The sequence below is a fragment of the Anguilla anguilla genome, chromosome 13 (assembly GCF_013347855.1).
Source record: "Anguilla anguilla isolate fAngAng1 chromosome 13, fAngAng1.pri, whole genome shotgun sequence".
NCBI classification, from domain to species: domain Eukaryota; kingdom Metazoa; phylum Chordata; class Actinopteri; order Anguilliformes; family Anguillidae; genus Anguilla; species Anguilla anguilla.
Window position 1 is genome coordinate 19,775,417 of NC_049213.1, and position 17,526 is coordinate 19,792,942.

General features: G+C 43.3%; 1 protein-coding gene across 2 annotated transcripts in view; it reads right to left on the reverse strand.

Moving 5' to 3' along the window:
• Nucleotides 1-15,059, reverse strand: part of LOC118210666 (nucleolar protein 4-like) — a 59,336-nt gene extending 44,277 nt beyond the window's left edge. Inside the window, exon 1 of one of the 2 annotated variants that reach the window (XM_035387030.1) lies at nucleotides 14,171-15,059. In XM_035387030.1, the coding sequence (XP_035242921.1) occupies nucleotides 14,171-14,512 (342 nt within the window). In that variant the 5' untranslated portion in view covers nucleotides 14,513-15,059. The remainder of the gene's footprint in view (nucleotides 1-14,170) is intronic. The other variant, XM_035387029.1, reaches the window with a different exon arrangement.
• Nucleotides 15,060-17,526: the final 2,467 nt, after the last annotated feature.

The window sequence follows — 17,526 nt, forward strand, 5'->3', positions numbered from 1 at the left end:
CACACACACACACAGGCACACGTACACACACGCACATTTACATGCACATACACGCACAAACACACGCATACACGTGCACACACACACGCACACGAACACACACACACACGCAAACACACACACACACGCCCACAGACACACCCACACACGCACACACGCACACACACGCTGCACTGAGGCGCCCCACAGTGAGAGGGAGGACAGGAGGGAGGGAGAGAGGGAGGAAGGGAGGAAGAGAAAAGGGGAAGGGTGGCCGTGTCAACAGCTCAAATTAGCTCAGTGAAAATGTGATGAAGGGTCGCGTTTTAAGGGGCAGCCCCTCTGGGCCGTGTTTGTGCTGAAGAAGCAGATGCACCATTCGGGACAGCAACAAAGCGGGGCACATCAGAGAGGCGCGTTATTAGAGAATGAGACCCCCCACCCCTCTCAGCTTCAACCCCCCCCCCTTTCATTAGCTCCACATTTCCCACATTTAGCTGCTTCAGTCCTCCGCAAGCATGAGACCTCAGCACACTTACCTGTCCCCTGCCTGCCCGAGAGCTTTAATCACAACACCACGGCGGCTCTCAGACTCAGCCCTGGGGGACCCCTGTGCATGTGCGTTTCCTTCCAACCACAATGGCAATCCAAGAATTTGAATTTTTCTTCAGGATGCTTTTCAGGTATGGAGGGATTATTTACCCTCTTAAGCCTAATTGTGTCAGAAATAGGTATGCATGCCATGTAGAATAAACACCCCATATTCACATATATTGTGTTATTTTGCAAACAATTACATAAAGAAGTAAAAGATTTTAACTGATCAAATGAATCAAATTAAAGACTGAGGTGAATCCAAAGACTCCCAATTGGTGAAAGTGTGGACACATGGCCCCTTAAGTTAACAATTTGGTAGATGATGACAGTGGTAATGACAACTCAAAAACAAATAAAATTATAAAAAGCAAAACATGTATTGTGTTTAAAGGAATAATTATGAAAGAACTTGAACATATTTTCAATAACCTTAATTGAACAGGACACGGGCTGTAACATAACCCAGCATACACAGGGGTCCCCCAGGGCCAATTCTGAGAACTACAGCTATACTCTACTACTACTATTACTACTATTACTACTACTACTACTACTACTAATAATAATAATAATAATAATAATAATAATACTAAAGTGTAGTTGTTGGAGCAGTAGTAGCACATATGAGCAATAAAAGAAGGTTGATTATTTACTTTGTAATTCCACTGCTGAGACACACAAATAGAGAAACAGACAGTGATGACAGGAAGCTAGGAGAGTTTGTTATGTGGTAGTGTTAGTAGTAGTGGAGTGTGTGTGTGTGTAGTGTGTGAGGATGTGTGTGTATAGTGTGCTTGTAGTGCATGTTTGTGTGTATGTTGTGCGTGTGCATGTGTGTGTATAGACTGTGTGTGTGTGTGCATTTGTGTTTGGGTATGAGTGTTTAGTGAGCATATAGTGTGCGTGTATTGTATGTGTACATGTCGTGTGTGCATAGACTGTGTCTGTGTGTGTGTGCACATTTGTGCTTGTGTATGAGCATATAGTGTGTGTACCTGTGTGTGTGTGTGCACGTGCGCATGCTTGTGTATATTGTGTGTGTATAGCATGTGAGCATACAGAATGTGTGTGTGTGCGTGTTTAGTGTGTGAGTGTATTGTGTGTGTGTATGAACAGATACAGTGGTCCTGGAGGCAGTTTAAAATGGTGTTAATTTCTCTTCCTATGGGAGGCACAGAACTCACTCTCCATGGCAACCGCAAGGGTGCCAAGGGGAGGAGAAGAAAATGACGTGCCAAGCAGTCCCCTCCCACCCCACCCCATACCCAATGTCAGCACCCCCCACTCCCCCACCCCACGCAGACACTCTGATACATTCATATGTCCAGCAGGGCAAGAGGAACTCTAACCAACTGGATCGGTTTTTTGGGGGGTGGCTGGGGGGAGAAAGCACAGACAATCCACTGCTTTTCTGTAAAGCCTGCATCCTACAAATACAACACAACATGTCAGGAGAGCAGAGAGACGAGCGAGAGAGACCTTTTCCAGGCTGACATGGGTGCACTCTGTGTGTGTGTATGTGTGTGTGAATGCATGAACGTGTGTGTGTATGTGCATGTGTGCGTACAGTATGTGTGCGCATGTGTGTGTGCACATATTTGTGTGTGTGTATGTGTATTTGTGTGTATGTGTGCGTGCGTGTGTGTGCATATTTGTGTGTGTGTTTATGTGTGTGTGTGTGTGTGTGTGTGTGCATATGCGTGCATTCGCATGTGCATGTGTGTGTGTGCGTGTGTGCATATACAAATCCATGTATGTGTGTGTGTGTGTGTGTTTGTTTGCATGTGCGCATATTTGTGTACATGCATGTGTGTGTGTTTGGGGGGGCAGGGATCAGGGGAGATCTGCAGTGGTGGGGCATTGTCTCCTCTTCATACTGCCCCTGCCCCCAAAGCCCCCTCCTCCCTCTCACCAGGGCAAAGGGCTTGTCAGCATATTCATACAATCCTAAAATGTGTGTGTTTGAGTGTCCGGTTCAAACCCCTGACCCCTGCAGCCAACAGGACAGCCCCCATCTACTTGCAGGACATGATTCGATCCTATGTGCCTGCTCGACCACTCCACCCTGCAGCAGCAGGGCGCCTTGTACCCCCTCCCACCCGCCCAAAGGGATCACAGAGCTTCTCCACCCTAGCTCCCCAGTGGTGGAACGAACTCCCCGTCCCTCTTCGAACCTCCCCCTCACTACCCATCTTCCGCCGTGGCCTGAAGACTCATTTCTATACCTGGACTAACTACCACCACGCTGTATATTTCACAGTAAATCCCCCCCCCCTTTCATGACACTTGTTACATGTTGCCCCATCCCAGCACTTTTGGTAATTTGTATTTGTCCTAATACTGTAGCTTATTCTTCTACCTAGTTGGCTTTGCAGAGGTTATGTCTGAATAGTGTTCACTGTGTGAACTAAACTGTGTTCTTGGCTAGAAATAGCTGTACAAAATAAGTATTGTACCTTACTGAACCTGTGTTTAGCAGTTGTCTATGACCATGAAATGCACTTTTTGCACGTCGCTTTGGATAAAAGCGTCTGCCAAATAAATGTAATGTAATGTAATGAAATGAGTGTGTGTGCGTGTGTGTCACACTACACTAGCAATGCCTGAGGTGGGCAGCACTGGGTTGGGAGCTCTGTCTGTTCCGGAGTCAGCCCTGGGTTTCTGTTAGAGTGAATCACAGTTCACTGTAAATAGTGCCAGAGCTGTGCCTGTATCTGTAAAGTTCAAATCTCAGGTGGGGAAACAGTAAGTTTGACCTTACGCGAGTATGTAGTTGTGCAAGTGGATAAATTACAAGCTACGCACAGCATGTCTTTCTGGACGATGACATGGAAGAATGTGGTAGCACCCAATGAAAGGCAGGCCAAGCTACCAAAGGAAGATGAACAGATAAGCGATCAACTGATCTTGTACGATTTGAGGCTCTGCTTCGGTCTGGTTATGGGGAGAGTGAGCATGCCCTCTTGTAACAATAAATTAAATTTGACTGACGGTGAATAACAAAGAGATGGTAATTCACCTGCTTTGTTCTGAAAGAAGGGCCATCAGTACAAAGCCAAGAGGAAAAATGTTAAAATTCTAAAATGCATGTTTGGCTCCCTGAGAACCTTTAGTAAAAAGTTTTCAAGTCCCGGGTCTGGTCCGTGGTCGACGAGTTGTATGACAGGTCAGTTTCAAAATAGGCAGTTGACAAAACTGACAAAGGGGCTGTGCTTTAGAGGCCGACTGATTCAAAAAGACTGACAGACAGCTAAAAATACATCCACAGGGCATGGAGAGGAGAGGAGCTGCTTCTGGGGCTTGGCCAGGGTGAGGGATTGGATTATTTTCTGGTAACGTTAACCTCACTGTTGCAAATGTGGCATGCAAAAAGAGCGCATGCAAATTTCTGAGAGAGAAATGCATGAGGCGTTATTCAGGGTGGAAGCCCATGAATCAGCACTGACACACATAGTCACACAAAACACACACATACACACACACACACATACACACACACACATGCATGCATGCACACACACACACACACACACACACACACACATACGCATACACAGACACACACACACAACCACGCACACACACGCACACACGCATGTATGCGCACACACACACGCAGATACACGCACACACACATGCATGCACACACACACACATACAGACACACACACACACACATATGCACACGCATGTATGTACGTACAGTATGTTAAAACAAACCCACATGTACACACAAACAGACACACACATGAAGTCTGAAATTACAACAGATAATTAATCAATGGCACACATGATAAAGGTCCTCTTTAACTTAGATGATTGTTATGACTGATGGTAGCAATGTGCAGGGGGGTGGGGGCAGTCTTATTGTGGAACACAAAATCCCCCTGATTATCCCACCTGCAGTACACCAGCCCATCATTACGCACTCCACCTCTGACATCCCCAACAGCATGCAAATTTTGCCCATATACTGAACGTTTCTTCCCTCTCTGATAGTTCTTCCTCCTGTCCTCTGATTGGCTGGTTTTGGCCTGTCAATTATCTCGAGTCTCTGCTGGTGAAACATTGGCGGGTGACACTAGCAACGCCACCACACATGTTCCAGGAAGGCCAGTCTCCATTGGCATGGTAACAAAGGCCTACTGCAGTTTTCTGTCATTTGCTTTATAAGTTCACAGCTTTCACATGCAGTTACCAGAACAGGCAAAAATAACATTCTATTCATTTAGGAAAGAGGGGAATTATGGGGCCAATAATGCATCTCAGAGGAAAGTCAAACTCAGCAAACTCAGTCTCCCCGAGCAGTAGAGCACTGTTACTGCTGCTGTCTGTGTGTGTGTGTGTGTGTGTGTGTGTGTGTGTGGGGGTGATTCATCATACTTTGAGAGAGAACAAGAGACAGACAGAGAAAGAGTGAGAGAGGGAAAGAAAAAGGGGGAGTGGAAAGAAAGAGAGAGTGAGAGAGGGGGAAAGACATAGAGAGGGTGTAAAACAGTGTACATGATTCAGGACAGTTTAAGGGCATTGTCTGTGCCCCCAGTTTAAGGGCACTGTCTGAATGGATCTCCCCAAAGTACAGCAGCATAGAGTGAATTATTAATCCACATTCCCCAGCCTCCCCCGCCCCACACCACACTCTCCTCTGTACCCCCTACCACCAGCAAGACCCCGCCCCTCTGCTGGGTTCCCCAGACTTGGCAAGGTCTGTCACCAGCTGCATCAGGCCACTCCAGTCCTGGCCCTCATGACCAGCCTCAGCCCCCCCAGCCGAATAACAAAGGAGAGCTCCGTGGGGGCTCCTGAGCAGCCAGTCAGGGGGCTACTTTCTGGGACAGGAGCCGCTGCAGATTACAGACACAACACTGCAACCTGCAGCCCAACGACCCGCTCACTCACACACACATACACACACTATGACACACTCACTCACACACACATACACACACTCCATGACACACTCGCTCACACACACATACACACACTCTATGACACACTCACTCACACACACATACACACACTCTATGACACACTCGCTCACACACACATACACACACTCTATGACACACTCGCTCACACACACACACACACACTCTATGACACACTCGCTCACACACACATACACACACTCTATGACACACTCACTCACACACACATACACACACTCTATGACACACTCGCTCACACACACACACACACTCTATGACACACTCGCTCACACACACATACACACACTCTATGACACACTCGCTCACACACACATACACACACTCTATGACCCACTCACTCACACACACATACACACACTCTATGACACACTCAATCACACACACATACACACACTCTATGACACACTCAATCACACACACATACACACACTCTATGACACTCAATCACACACACATACACACACTCTATGACACACTCACTCACACACACATACACACACTCTATGACACACTCGCTCACACACACATACACACACTCTATGACACACTCAATCACACACACATACACACACTCTATGACACACTCGCTCACACACACATACACACACTCTATGACACACTCACTCACACACACATACACACACTCTATGACACACTCGCTCACACACACATACACACACTCTATGACACACTCGCTCACATACACATACACACACTCTATGACACACTCACTCACACACATATACACACACTCTATGACACACTCGCTCACACACACATACACACACTCTATGACACACTCACTCACACACACATACACATACTCTATGACACACTCGCTCACACACACATACACACACTCTATGACACACTCGCTCACACACACATACACACACTCTATGACACACTCGCTCACACACACATACACACACTCTATGACACACTCACTCACACACACATACACACACTCTATGGCACACTCGCTCACACACACATACACACACCCCAACGACCTGCTCGCTCACACACACATACACACACCCCAACGACCCGCTCGCTCACACACACATACACACACTCTATGACACACTCACTCACACACACATACACACTCTATGACACACTCGCTCACACACACATACACACACTCTATAACACACTCACTCACACACACATACACACACTCTATGACACACTCACTCACACACACATACACACACTCTATGACACACTCACTCACACACACATACACACTCTATGACACACTCACTCACATACACATACACACACTCTATGACACACTCACTCACACACACATACACACACTCTATGACACACTCACTCACACACACATACACACTCTATGACACACTCACTCACATACACATACACACACTCTATGACACACTCACTCACACACACATACACACACTCTATGACACACTCACTCACACACACATACACACACTCAATGACCCGCTCACTCACACATTCGCTCTCTCACTATCCCTCTTACTCTCTCTCTGTCTCCCTCTCTCCCTCTCTCCCTCTCTCCCTCTCTCTCGCTCGCTCTCTCGTTTGTGCTGATGTTGGGATCCGCTATGCCCTCACCTGACCCAGGTGTGTCAGGTGGTGCTCTGTAGGCGGAACCTCAATGGGAGGAGGGGCCGTTCCTAACTGGGGCAGTACTGCGAGGGAGGACATTACTACTGTTGACCATGCACAGCATGAACACACTCCTGCATACACTCCCTCTCACACTCTCTCTTTATCCCTGTATTTCTATCTGTCTCCCCCTCTTTACCTCTCTCACTCTCTCCTCTCTCTCTCCGTATCTTCTTTTCTTTCACTCACTTTCTTTTCTTCTCCGTGTCTCGCTGCATCCTGTTCTCTCTTTCTTTATCCCCTCCTCTTGCTCCTGCTCTCTAGCCATCTTATGCTCTCACTCTGACTACCTCTTGTTCTCTCTCTATCTCTCATTCTCTCTCATTCTGACTCTCTCCTTCTCTTCTTCTCTCTCTTTCTCCTACTCTTTGTCTGCCTTTGTGCACCTCACATGACCAGGTTTCCATGGCTGCTTCCCAGCAGAATGGGGTGGTACACGGCCAGTCCCCTCCCACAGCCACCCCAACCTCCAACCCACCCCCCCACCCCACCCCACCTGCCGGAGCCCTTGTATAGGCATGTGGTCTCTATGTCACACCTGAAAATAAAACCTGCAGGCTGTCTCACCAACATGATTCACAACATACGGACTTACACAAACACGCTCCCTCGATTCTACTTCGCTCCAGCCCATATGGGAGGTAGCGCACAAAGATATTTACATACTGGGATACTGAGAGACGCGGCCCTTCAGAGCTCAGAATAATATAACAAACTCTACATTCCGCACATTGGAAAATGAGACATTCTGTTCTGGCTCGGCAGTCACGGGATGAGCTTCCCACAGCCGTCAGGACAGCAGAAACTCTTCCATCTTCCAACACAGACTGAAAACCCGCTGCTTCAGATTGCACCACGGCTCCCCTGACTCTCAGTAGCTATTCTCTTTCTTTGATTCTTTAGTGCGCATTTAAAATACCTTTGTCAACATTCTCTAGTTGGTTTATATGCTTGTTTGTATTGTCTTAAGGGCAGAAATGAGTACCAGCAGAAATTTTATTTGAATTACATAACTTGAATTTGTATTGGAATAATTAGAATTTGTAATGCCTAAACTCAGGGGTGTCCAACCCTGTTCCTGGAGATCTACCATCCCATAGGTTTTCGCTTCAACCCTAATTTTCCACACTTGATACAACAAATTGTCAGCTCCATATATCAATTGAATGACGGGTGCTTTGTTAGGGCTGGAGTGAAAACCTACAGGACAGTAGATCTCCAGGAATGGGGTCTGGCAGCCCTGCTTAAACTGAATTATTGTGTTTTAAAATTAAATTTTAATTGCGTAGCTTGAATTTGTATTTTGTTATTTGTAATTTGTTTGTTTTTTGTTATTTTAAATTGAATGGAAGTGTTTTCAATTGCATTTCCTCTTTATTGTATTCCATTTTTACTTTTAATTGAAAGTTAAAAATTAAAACACTTTCTAATTCAGTTGTTATACTTCAGTTTCAATTTCCTGCAACACACATCTGCGTGCTTAGAAAAAGCAAGCAAACAAAGATTCAATAGATCTTTCTTTCTCACACGCTGTAAGTGCTGCCAACCCAGAAGTTTACAAATAATAGCGATTGACAACAATGGCACAAAACAAAGCTTCCAGTTAACTAGTCAATACATTGCACATCTTTATTGACATTCTGTCATCGGTATACAGAATATCTTTGTTTGCATTCTCTAGTTGATATATAGAATATTTTTGCTGAAATTCCTTAGGCAGAGTATGTTTCTTGAAATTCTGACACCTGGAATAGAATCTTTGTTAAAATGATCTAGTCAGTATATAGAATATCTTTGTTGAAAATCTCTCATTGGTACATCTTTGCTGAAACCTCCTCGAATGAGGTCCTCTTTGGCATCAACCTTCTCAAGCCACAGAAGTGAAGCAGCACTTCCTTCCTTCCTTGGAGGGGGAGGTTCTATAACAAAAGAGCCTCCATTTTTGCCCGCCACACAGCTCACTGTCTGACGGCTGCCCTGGTTATCACACACAAAGACAATTAAGGTTAAATTAAAGTTGGGTTTGTCGGCTGCTAATTGAATCCTGTGAAATCTAATTAAATTCAGAGTGAGGTTATTGTATTTTTTAGGTGCGTATCCTATAGATCTGTAATGGGGCAGGGGAAAGCTCATCATCTTAACACGTTGATTGTCATGTGTCAAAACTGGGTTATGATAATAAAAGAAAAAAATGATAGGAAAAATGTGGGTTATCCAGTTTTTTTCCGGTATCACAGAAAAGGGGATGGTAATGATTTTATTGGCTGTGGCTCACACTTTGCTGGGTTGGAAGACCAGTGCAATCCCAGAAGAAAGACAGACATATTTAATTCAGGCTGGTTTGGGACGGGCTGCTGTAGGGACAGTTTTAAAACTGCTGGAAAATCTTACAGAACCTTTCAAATGATGTACAGTGAGCCCCATAATGTTGTTTTGGACAAAGATATATTTTTCTTGATTTGACTTTGTACTCCTGTGTGCAGATTCTCAGCTTTTATTAAAGGGTATTTTTATACATTTTGGTTTCACTGTGCAGAAATTACAGCACTTTTTATATCTTAGCTACCATGGATATTTACTTCAGAAAAACAATGACAAACCTCTACCCTTGGCCTAATAATGACTAGTAGAACAATTCTGGTCTAAAATTTAAAACCAGTTCAATTTGGGTACAATGATTTTCATGTTTGTCACAAAGGTTTTTAATCGTAAATTGTCTCTAATTATAATAAATCAATAATAAATAATTAATATTTTATTATAGCATGTGTATGTATTTTATGTATTTTATTAATGAGCAATATTCTTGTTGGCTATCGTTAAATTGCCTCCATGTTTAGGGGTTAAAATGTGGATCTCTCACTGAGAATGATCAAAAGCCTCAGACCGCAGTGTACAATGTCATCCATAACCTTTAACTTAATTGTTTGGGGTGGGGGGCGATGCTGGGCTGAACTGATCAGCAGGTCAGTAGTTCAGTCATTAGTGTCCACACTCATGCTGAAAGGTTGTGTGTTGAGTCCAGATCTTAAAAGAACAGCTTTCCAGAACGCTGGGGAAGATTCTCATTTGGTTCTGACACAGTGTTATAATGAGAATGTTCCCCAGTCTTAGAACAGTTAACTGCGCCAAACAAGTTCTGTCGAAGGCACAGAAGAAAACATTCCATGCATGTACCGTGCAAACTTAAGGATTTTTGTATGTCAATGGGACTGACCTGGCTGCATAAGAGTATAGGAATAAATAATAAATAATAAACATTTTGAGTTTACATTTATCATTTAAGTACTCATTGCATACAATGCTGGCAGGCACTCACTGAAGAGAATGGCTTGTGCGTCATTTATGTTTCTGTCGCCTTCTATAATCTGCATTATTGCAGTTCTATGGCCACATAGACAAGATTAGTGAGCTTCATATTATACATCAACTCAGGCCAAAAACCATAATTTTGTCAGCCAAGGAGATCATTAATCCTTGCCTAATAAAATCCAATGTATATTTTCTAAATTTATTACACAAACCTTAATATTTTACAACACATCTATATTGGTCAAACTCTCTATTGTTTGGCTATTCAGTTTTTCTAAAATTTAACTTCTATGTAGTATGTGTTGTCAAATATGGTATTTACTGAAAGATAGACAAGAAAGCTCAAAACCAAGCTGGGTCTGCAAGATGGTGTGCTAGCTTTTTATCTTGCTTTTATCCAGATTTTAGATCATTGGTTTATTTTTCCAAATTTCTCCATGTGGAAATAATTTTTTATTGATGAGTTTAGAGGGACCGCTCTTGTAAAATCCTGGAATTGAATCCAGAGGAAAGTTTTTAAAGTGCAGACTTGCTTGGGGTCAAAAACTAAAGCAGCCTCAAAAGATTTGTGCACTGTTAGATAGAAATGCAGTTGCTTTGGCAGTGCATCAGGGTTGTAATATGTTGTTTCTCTGCAACTTCTCTGAATGTTTTAATGCACTGGCTATTCAGTGTTTTGACTGCACTGTGTGACAGCTGAGTCAGTGATTGGTATTCACTTTCCAGTTGTTCTATCTTTTTGCACATTTCATGTATTCTGAGTTCTCTACTCTTAAACTCTCCATCTCCACGTCCACAAATCTGGGATAGACTTACTGGGAATTAATATTTGTTATAACGGAATAACAAATTCCACATCTCATTTTGCATGGCTCAGACTGGAACTTTACTGGTAGGTCTGAACCTTGCTCTATTGTTGTATTCCAAAGAAGCAATGTGTAGCGCTACTTTCCGCTTGGACAATGCTTAAAAACCTTTTTTTAACAGCTCTCACAAGTGAGTCAACAAACAGACAAAAATAAAACATGAAAAACATAATTGCCTGTGACCACAGACATGCTGTCATCTGACTTGACCTGCTCCTTTATATTTTCTTTATGTGCATCAATGCTCGGAAATGCATCCGTCAAATCATGGATGACATCTGTCCACCATTCAAAGCTCTCTTGTGCCCTAGTGGCATATGATTCCCCTTGTTACCATACAACACAACCAGAGCTGATGTTTTCATTCTAAGTGTCAGTCATTTTGTCTTGTATGCACGCATGCATGGACAAATTACAAACTTTTCAGAATAGAATCCATCTTACCAGGCAGGTACTGGTGCACTCGGTTGCACAAATACATTTTTTATGTTCTGTCCATTGCTTTTATATGAGCCACAATTAAACATTAATTGTATAATTCATGAGGTGATCGTACTAATCTAGCGCCTATGGGGACCCCACAAGGACATTGATTGTAAACCAAGTTTAAATCCCAGTGGGTCATGCACTTCAGAAAAAATGGAGACCATGGCCATAGACAGGATTCAGACTAGAGAGGCATGGACGTCATCTATGTTGACATGAAAGTGTGGTCAAATCTTCCAAATCTTTGCCACTGCCAATGCAGTGTCACTAATTTGGCAAACCTGGATTTCATTGCATGAACATTAGCTTGGCTTAGCATTTATTATTAATACACTATATACTATTAATATACTGTTAGTATTATACATATTTTGAATAACATACATCTACACATGCAGTGGAGTAATACAGTATGTAGTCATATTGTATTTTGTATTGGTAGTATATAAACTGTAGGACTAGATAGTGCTAACAAAATGAGATGAAAGTGTAATGATAATAATAATAAGATAGATCTTGAGAATAAAACAGTACTTTTCATGTTTAACATGTCAATGAATAACTTTCTAATGCCACCCCAGAAAAGTTCCTTAATATATGCATGAAACAGTACATACAATATGTAGACTGCAAGCTGGAAACATTTGTCCTAACCGTTCCAATGTTTCAGGAGTGCACACAACAACTTATGAAAATGGTGCCCGGTGCCTCTGCGTTCACAGACATGCATTGTGGGTAATGAACCTTCCATGGAGTGGAGTCCTTGCCTGGGGGTCTGTTTTTGTATTCATTTTTTATTTATTTAGAATGAAATTCCTTAAACACACAAACACAGGTGTAGACTCTTTGGTCTATCCAGACCCTAAAAGCAACACCTCATATAAAGGTTTTTTTATGCTGAGGATTATCTACTTTTATGCTCTAAGAAATAGTGCCATCTCCTCCACCCAACCCCAAGGCCAGAAGACCCATAATCTAAGAAACAACTTGTATAATCAGACTGTTATACAGTCATCAATCTCGCACACGTACAGTATTCACCTTATATTGCTGTTATGAGAATCTGCACAGTACAATATCTATCATGTATGCAGCCATTCGAACTAACCATTTGAAACAGCATCAGTAAAGCTTAGGCTTTCTTTGCGGGAGCAGTGGTTAAATAGTCCATATGCTTTGTTCCTCGGCTGCACATTCTGCGCGTACGCTAAGTAGCGGCTGTTGACCGTCCTGCCAGTAGCATCTGCTTTTTGTTTAGTTTTTACTATCAGCAAATCTGCAGTCTGCACATGCGGAGAGCGGGGTCCTTTTTCACAAAATGAAAAAACAAACGAAAGCCGCGATTATCTTTTCCAAAAAAAAAAAACATTTATACGGAAAGGTTGATAATAATAATAATAATAATAATAATAATAATAATAATAAAGAATGTATTTAATGGCAATGGTAATCTCACGGTCCCGACCAGACAGTTCGGGGCTGCGGTGCATTCTCTGGGGTTACATTTCTGGACTTGCGTCACTCTGTGGCAACCACACGTAACTTTATTTTTTTGTTAAAAAGGTTACATATGCCACCCCAAAATATTATTTATTATGCGATATCAGAAGGCATAGAATGCCCGACAGATAATCAACACACTCCCCAACCCAACCCCCCGCCCCCTCCCAATATTCCTCCCGGTCCCGTCCCGTCCCGTCTCCCCTTCGCCACACAATTTGGGTAGGCGCGTGCTCTCCTTCTCGCTCTCTCACACACGGTTCTCCTCCATAGCCTGACAGAAATGGAAAGTGATGTCGTATCGTACTATATTTAAACAGCAATGAAAGAAAGTGACGTGCAACATGCGGATATCTTATGGAAAATTGCGACGCGTGTCGTTTCCCCCCTCTTGTCTCCTTTTAAATAAGCAAAGGATATGCACATCACTGCCATTCAGTTGGCGGGACAACACCATGCAGATTCTCCAGGCAGGGTGTATTTAGATGATACTAATACTGTACTATCGGCACTGTTACGAGGCAGTGGCGTTGCTATGGCAGCTGGGTATGATAGTGGCACGGTACAGCACAGTGTATCTTTTACAGGACAAACCAGTGTTTATGGAAACCAAAGACAAGGGGTGGTAAATCACCTAAAAGTTGTAATTAAATACAAGTGACAGAAGGGGGTGAGGGGGTCTAATGAGTGTAGGTGTGATTGATAACACAGTACACACACAAAATAATTTGCATAGACAAACACAGAACGCTTTGAACGCGGCAACGCGCACACACACTGCCACGGAAGGACGGTGGAAAACACACTTTGACTAACCGTTGATTTGACAGGGACGTAAAGAACTGGTTTTCCAGGCACTCCTTTCTTGTTGTGGTCGGTAAGAATGTTGCTCCCGACCTGAAAGCCTTTAGATTTCACCCAGAATTTGAATTTGGCGTTGATGTGGCTGCTTTCGACGTAGACGCCGTCCGACTCTTCGCTTTGCAGGAGGGTCTGCATGATCTTGTTGTATTTTCGCCGGGTGACCGTCTTTGTTTTACCCGAGTCGCCGTAAGTCCGGAGGCACCAGTCCTGAAATTCGCTGAACATCTCTGCCTCCAACACGACGGGACTCCGATTCCTTTTCGGTAAATCCGCGCATGCTTTTTTAGTTGCCATGGCTTTCCTTCGGATCAACCCCGTTCCCCCTTCTTTTTTAAACAGCGAAATAATTCGGATGCTTAATTGCTCCAGAAAACGTAATTACAAATAAAAAATATCCCCGTCCCGCAACGAGGACGAACGCAGCTCGATTGGGGTGACTGTAACGCTCCAGAACAAGCAGGAATACACGGCGTAGCGTATGTGCAAGATTGGAGCTGCTTCACACCTGTTTGCAGAAACGCTTCGCCTCCTGTCCCAAACCGCAACAGCAAATGTCAGTCGCTCGCATCATTCGCCGGGGAGCTGAAAGCGAGGGGGGCTGTCCTACCAAACGGGTGTCTCCCACCTGTATATAAAATGTCTCCTGACTTAGATACTAAATGCAGCACCATCTAAACGACAAATAAAATTGACAAAGAAAACGGTAATTTCATCTGCCACTTTATCTTTTCATATAAATAACAACATAATCAAATGAATGACTAGTTAACCCATTTGCACATATGCCAAAATAGGATGAAACCAATTTTACGGATAAAAACATTACTCTTGGGAAAGTACACCTCTCTCTCTCTCTCTCTCTCTCTCTCACACACACACACACACACACCACCTGGAATCGCCCCTTTCTTTCCACCTGTTTGAATTGGACGGGCGCGTGCACCGGTCCGTTCGTTTCGGGAAAAAATCTAACTTGGATTAAATTAGAAACTGATCATTCTCAAACGACAAACAAGAGGTATTGCGTTGGTCAATCTGTGTTTTACGTGAGATGTGTTTGGTTTGTTACGGGACGACCGAATTTCAACAGCGAGCCCGAAAGGAAGACAAAGCCGATCGACACGCAGTATCCGGAGACACGCGCCGCGGGTCGCCCACAGTTTGTAAATGCAACACACATCGTTCAATTGTTTGTGCTTGCGCAATTTTTCACAAAGAAGTATAAGCGAATTTTCCAGAGACTAATTACAAAAAAAAGAATAAAATATGCGTTTACTATATCTTCAACATCTGGAAATGATGTTTCTGGGAGAGTCTGAAGACTGGAAGCTGATCTTTAAAAGACTTCTTCTTCTTTACTGTTGTTCTTAGGGCCAGGCAGAACTCTTTCAGGCGACTAACAGATGCACTCTCTGTCCACGCCATGCACTGGGACTCCCCCTGAGTACCTGAGCACCCTAACAAATCCGCCCCCCCCCCCCTTCTTAACTGCCCTACTCCAATGGCATACTGTAATAACACTGATGAAGCATGTGCAAGTTTCATTGCTACTTGGGACTAAATTTATCAGTAAAAGCAGTTGTTTGCAGTTACATTCCCTCACCGGGTTTCTTGGGTTTCTAATTTTAAGGTGAAACCAGAAACCAGAAACCAGACCCTGTAGTGCAATGCCTTTTAGTTCACTAGTTGACGAAGCACTGTAGGAAATGTGGTATAAAAAGTGAAATATTACTATTATTGTTAGAGTGAAATATTGATCTTAGCACATTCCGATATTAATTATCCACACTCAGATACACTCATTTAACTATAAAAACGAATATTACAATCTGAACAGTATAACACACGTGTGACTATACACACGTGCACACACATGCACATTGTCTTGCACACATACACACATGCACTCTGGCCTTTACAAGACACAGAGTATCCAGATTTTTTGTGAGTCAGAGACAGGAGGAGAAATGAGGTCACCTGACGGCAAAAAGCAATGTGCATCACTGAACTGGCAGGAAAGACTGTAGTGCAGTCCATGGGATGGCCAACTATTTATCCATGACTGAACCCCCCCACCCCACCCCCACCCCCGCACAAGCAGAATGGAGTTCAGTTCCCTGCCATGGCACTTTCTGTGCTGTGATCCCATCTTTATCCGTTACCGTCTGCTTGCCCCCTCTGCTTACATAATGAGGGCAGGTTATCTACTATCTTACCTGGCACACACAGGAAGTGGCTGCTTCACTTCCTGTTTCCCCTGAGAGCTAAATCTCACTGCCTCTGGAGCGTTGGAGGGCAGTGGTTTTCCTCCCTTCCTTCGTCATTTCGGATATCTGAACTGGCTACTGATTGAACAGGTGAGGTTTCTACCATATTGTTTCCACCAGGTCCATCCTCCACAGATCAGGTATGGAAGCAGGAAACGTCACAGTCTTCAGACGCAGTAATAGTCTGTCGCTCTCTCATGTATCCTTTTGATAAGCTCTGCCTTAGGGTCTTGGGTTATATGCAATGAGCCAAAATACTGTACATCCTGGGTGGAAGTGTAGTATAGTGGTTAGGATGATTTCTCTGGTTGATTGAGCACTAGCAGTTTAGAAGACAGAATCGACAAAGGCTTACAAAGACAAGTGGGCATCTGACATCAGCCAGCACTCTATCAACATTTCATACTGGGAGAAAGCTAAAAATATCAAATAAAAAATGAGGCAGAAAGATGATACTGTGGACTCATGGGAGAGGCCTGTGCCACACAGCTGATTTCTGAGTTCTAAGTTGCACAGGTTATCTAAATGAACAAGACTCCACATATAGGACTACATATAGGATAGGTTTACAGCAACCTGTACACTGAGCCTCAAATGAGTCTACTACACTGTTGAAATTTCTTTCTCCTGCAATCAATGGCATTCCTTTTAAGTGACAAGTTGCATGCACCGCCAAAAATCAATGTTTCATAAGTATGACAGGTTGGCTTTCAGTCGATAAAGAAAATCTAATTAAGTAGTTATGGCTCCATATAAGACAATGAAAGACAATTTTAGTTATTTCTGTTATATTAGTGATGAAAGAATACAGTCAGTCTGCTAATTACGATAACATGTATAACATATCTATATTGAGGATTCATAGCAAACAGTGCAATTTGCATTAACAGAATAAAAGTGTGCAAAGATAAATGAAGCTGCCATCAATGCAGCTCATGTTTATGGATGTAAAATTTTATTTAAGGGGACCTTATTTAGACTTGATCACTCCAGTCATACAAATCATTGATCACGTTTGAAAAATGGAACTGATAAAGGATA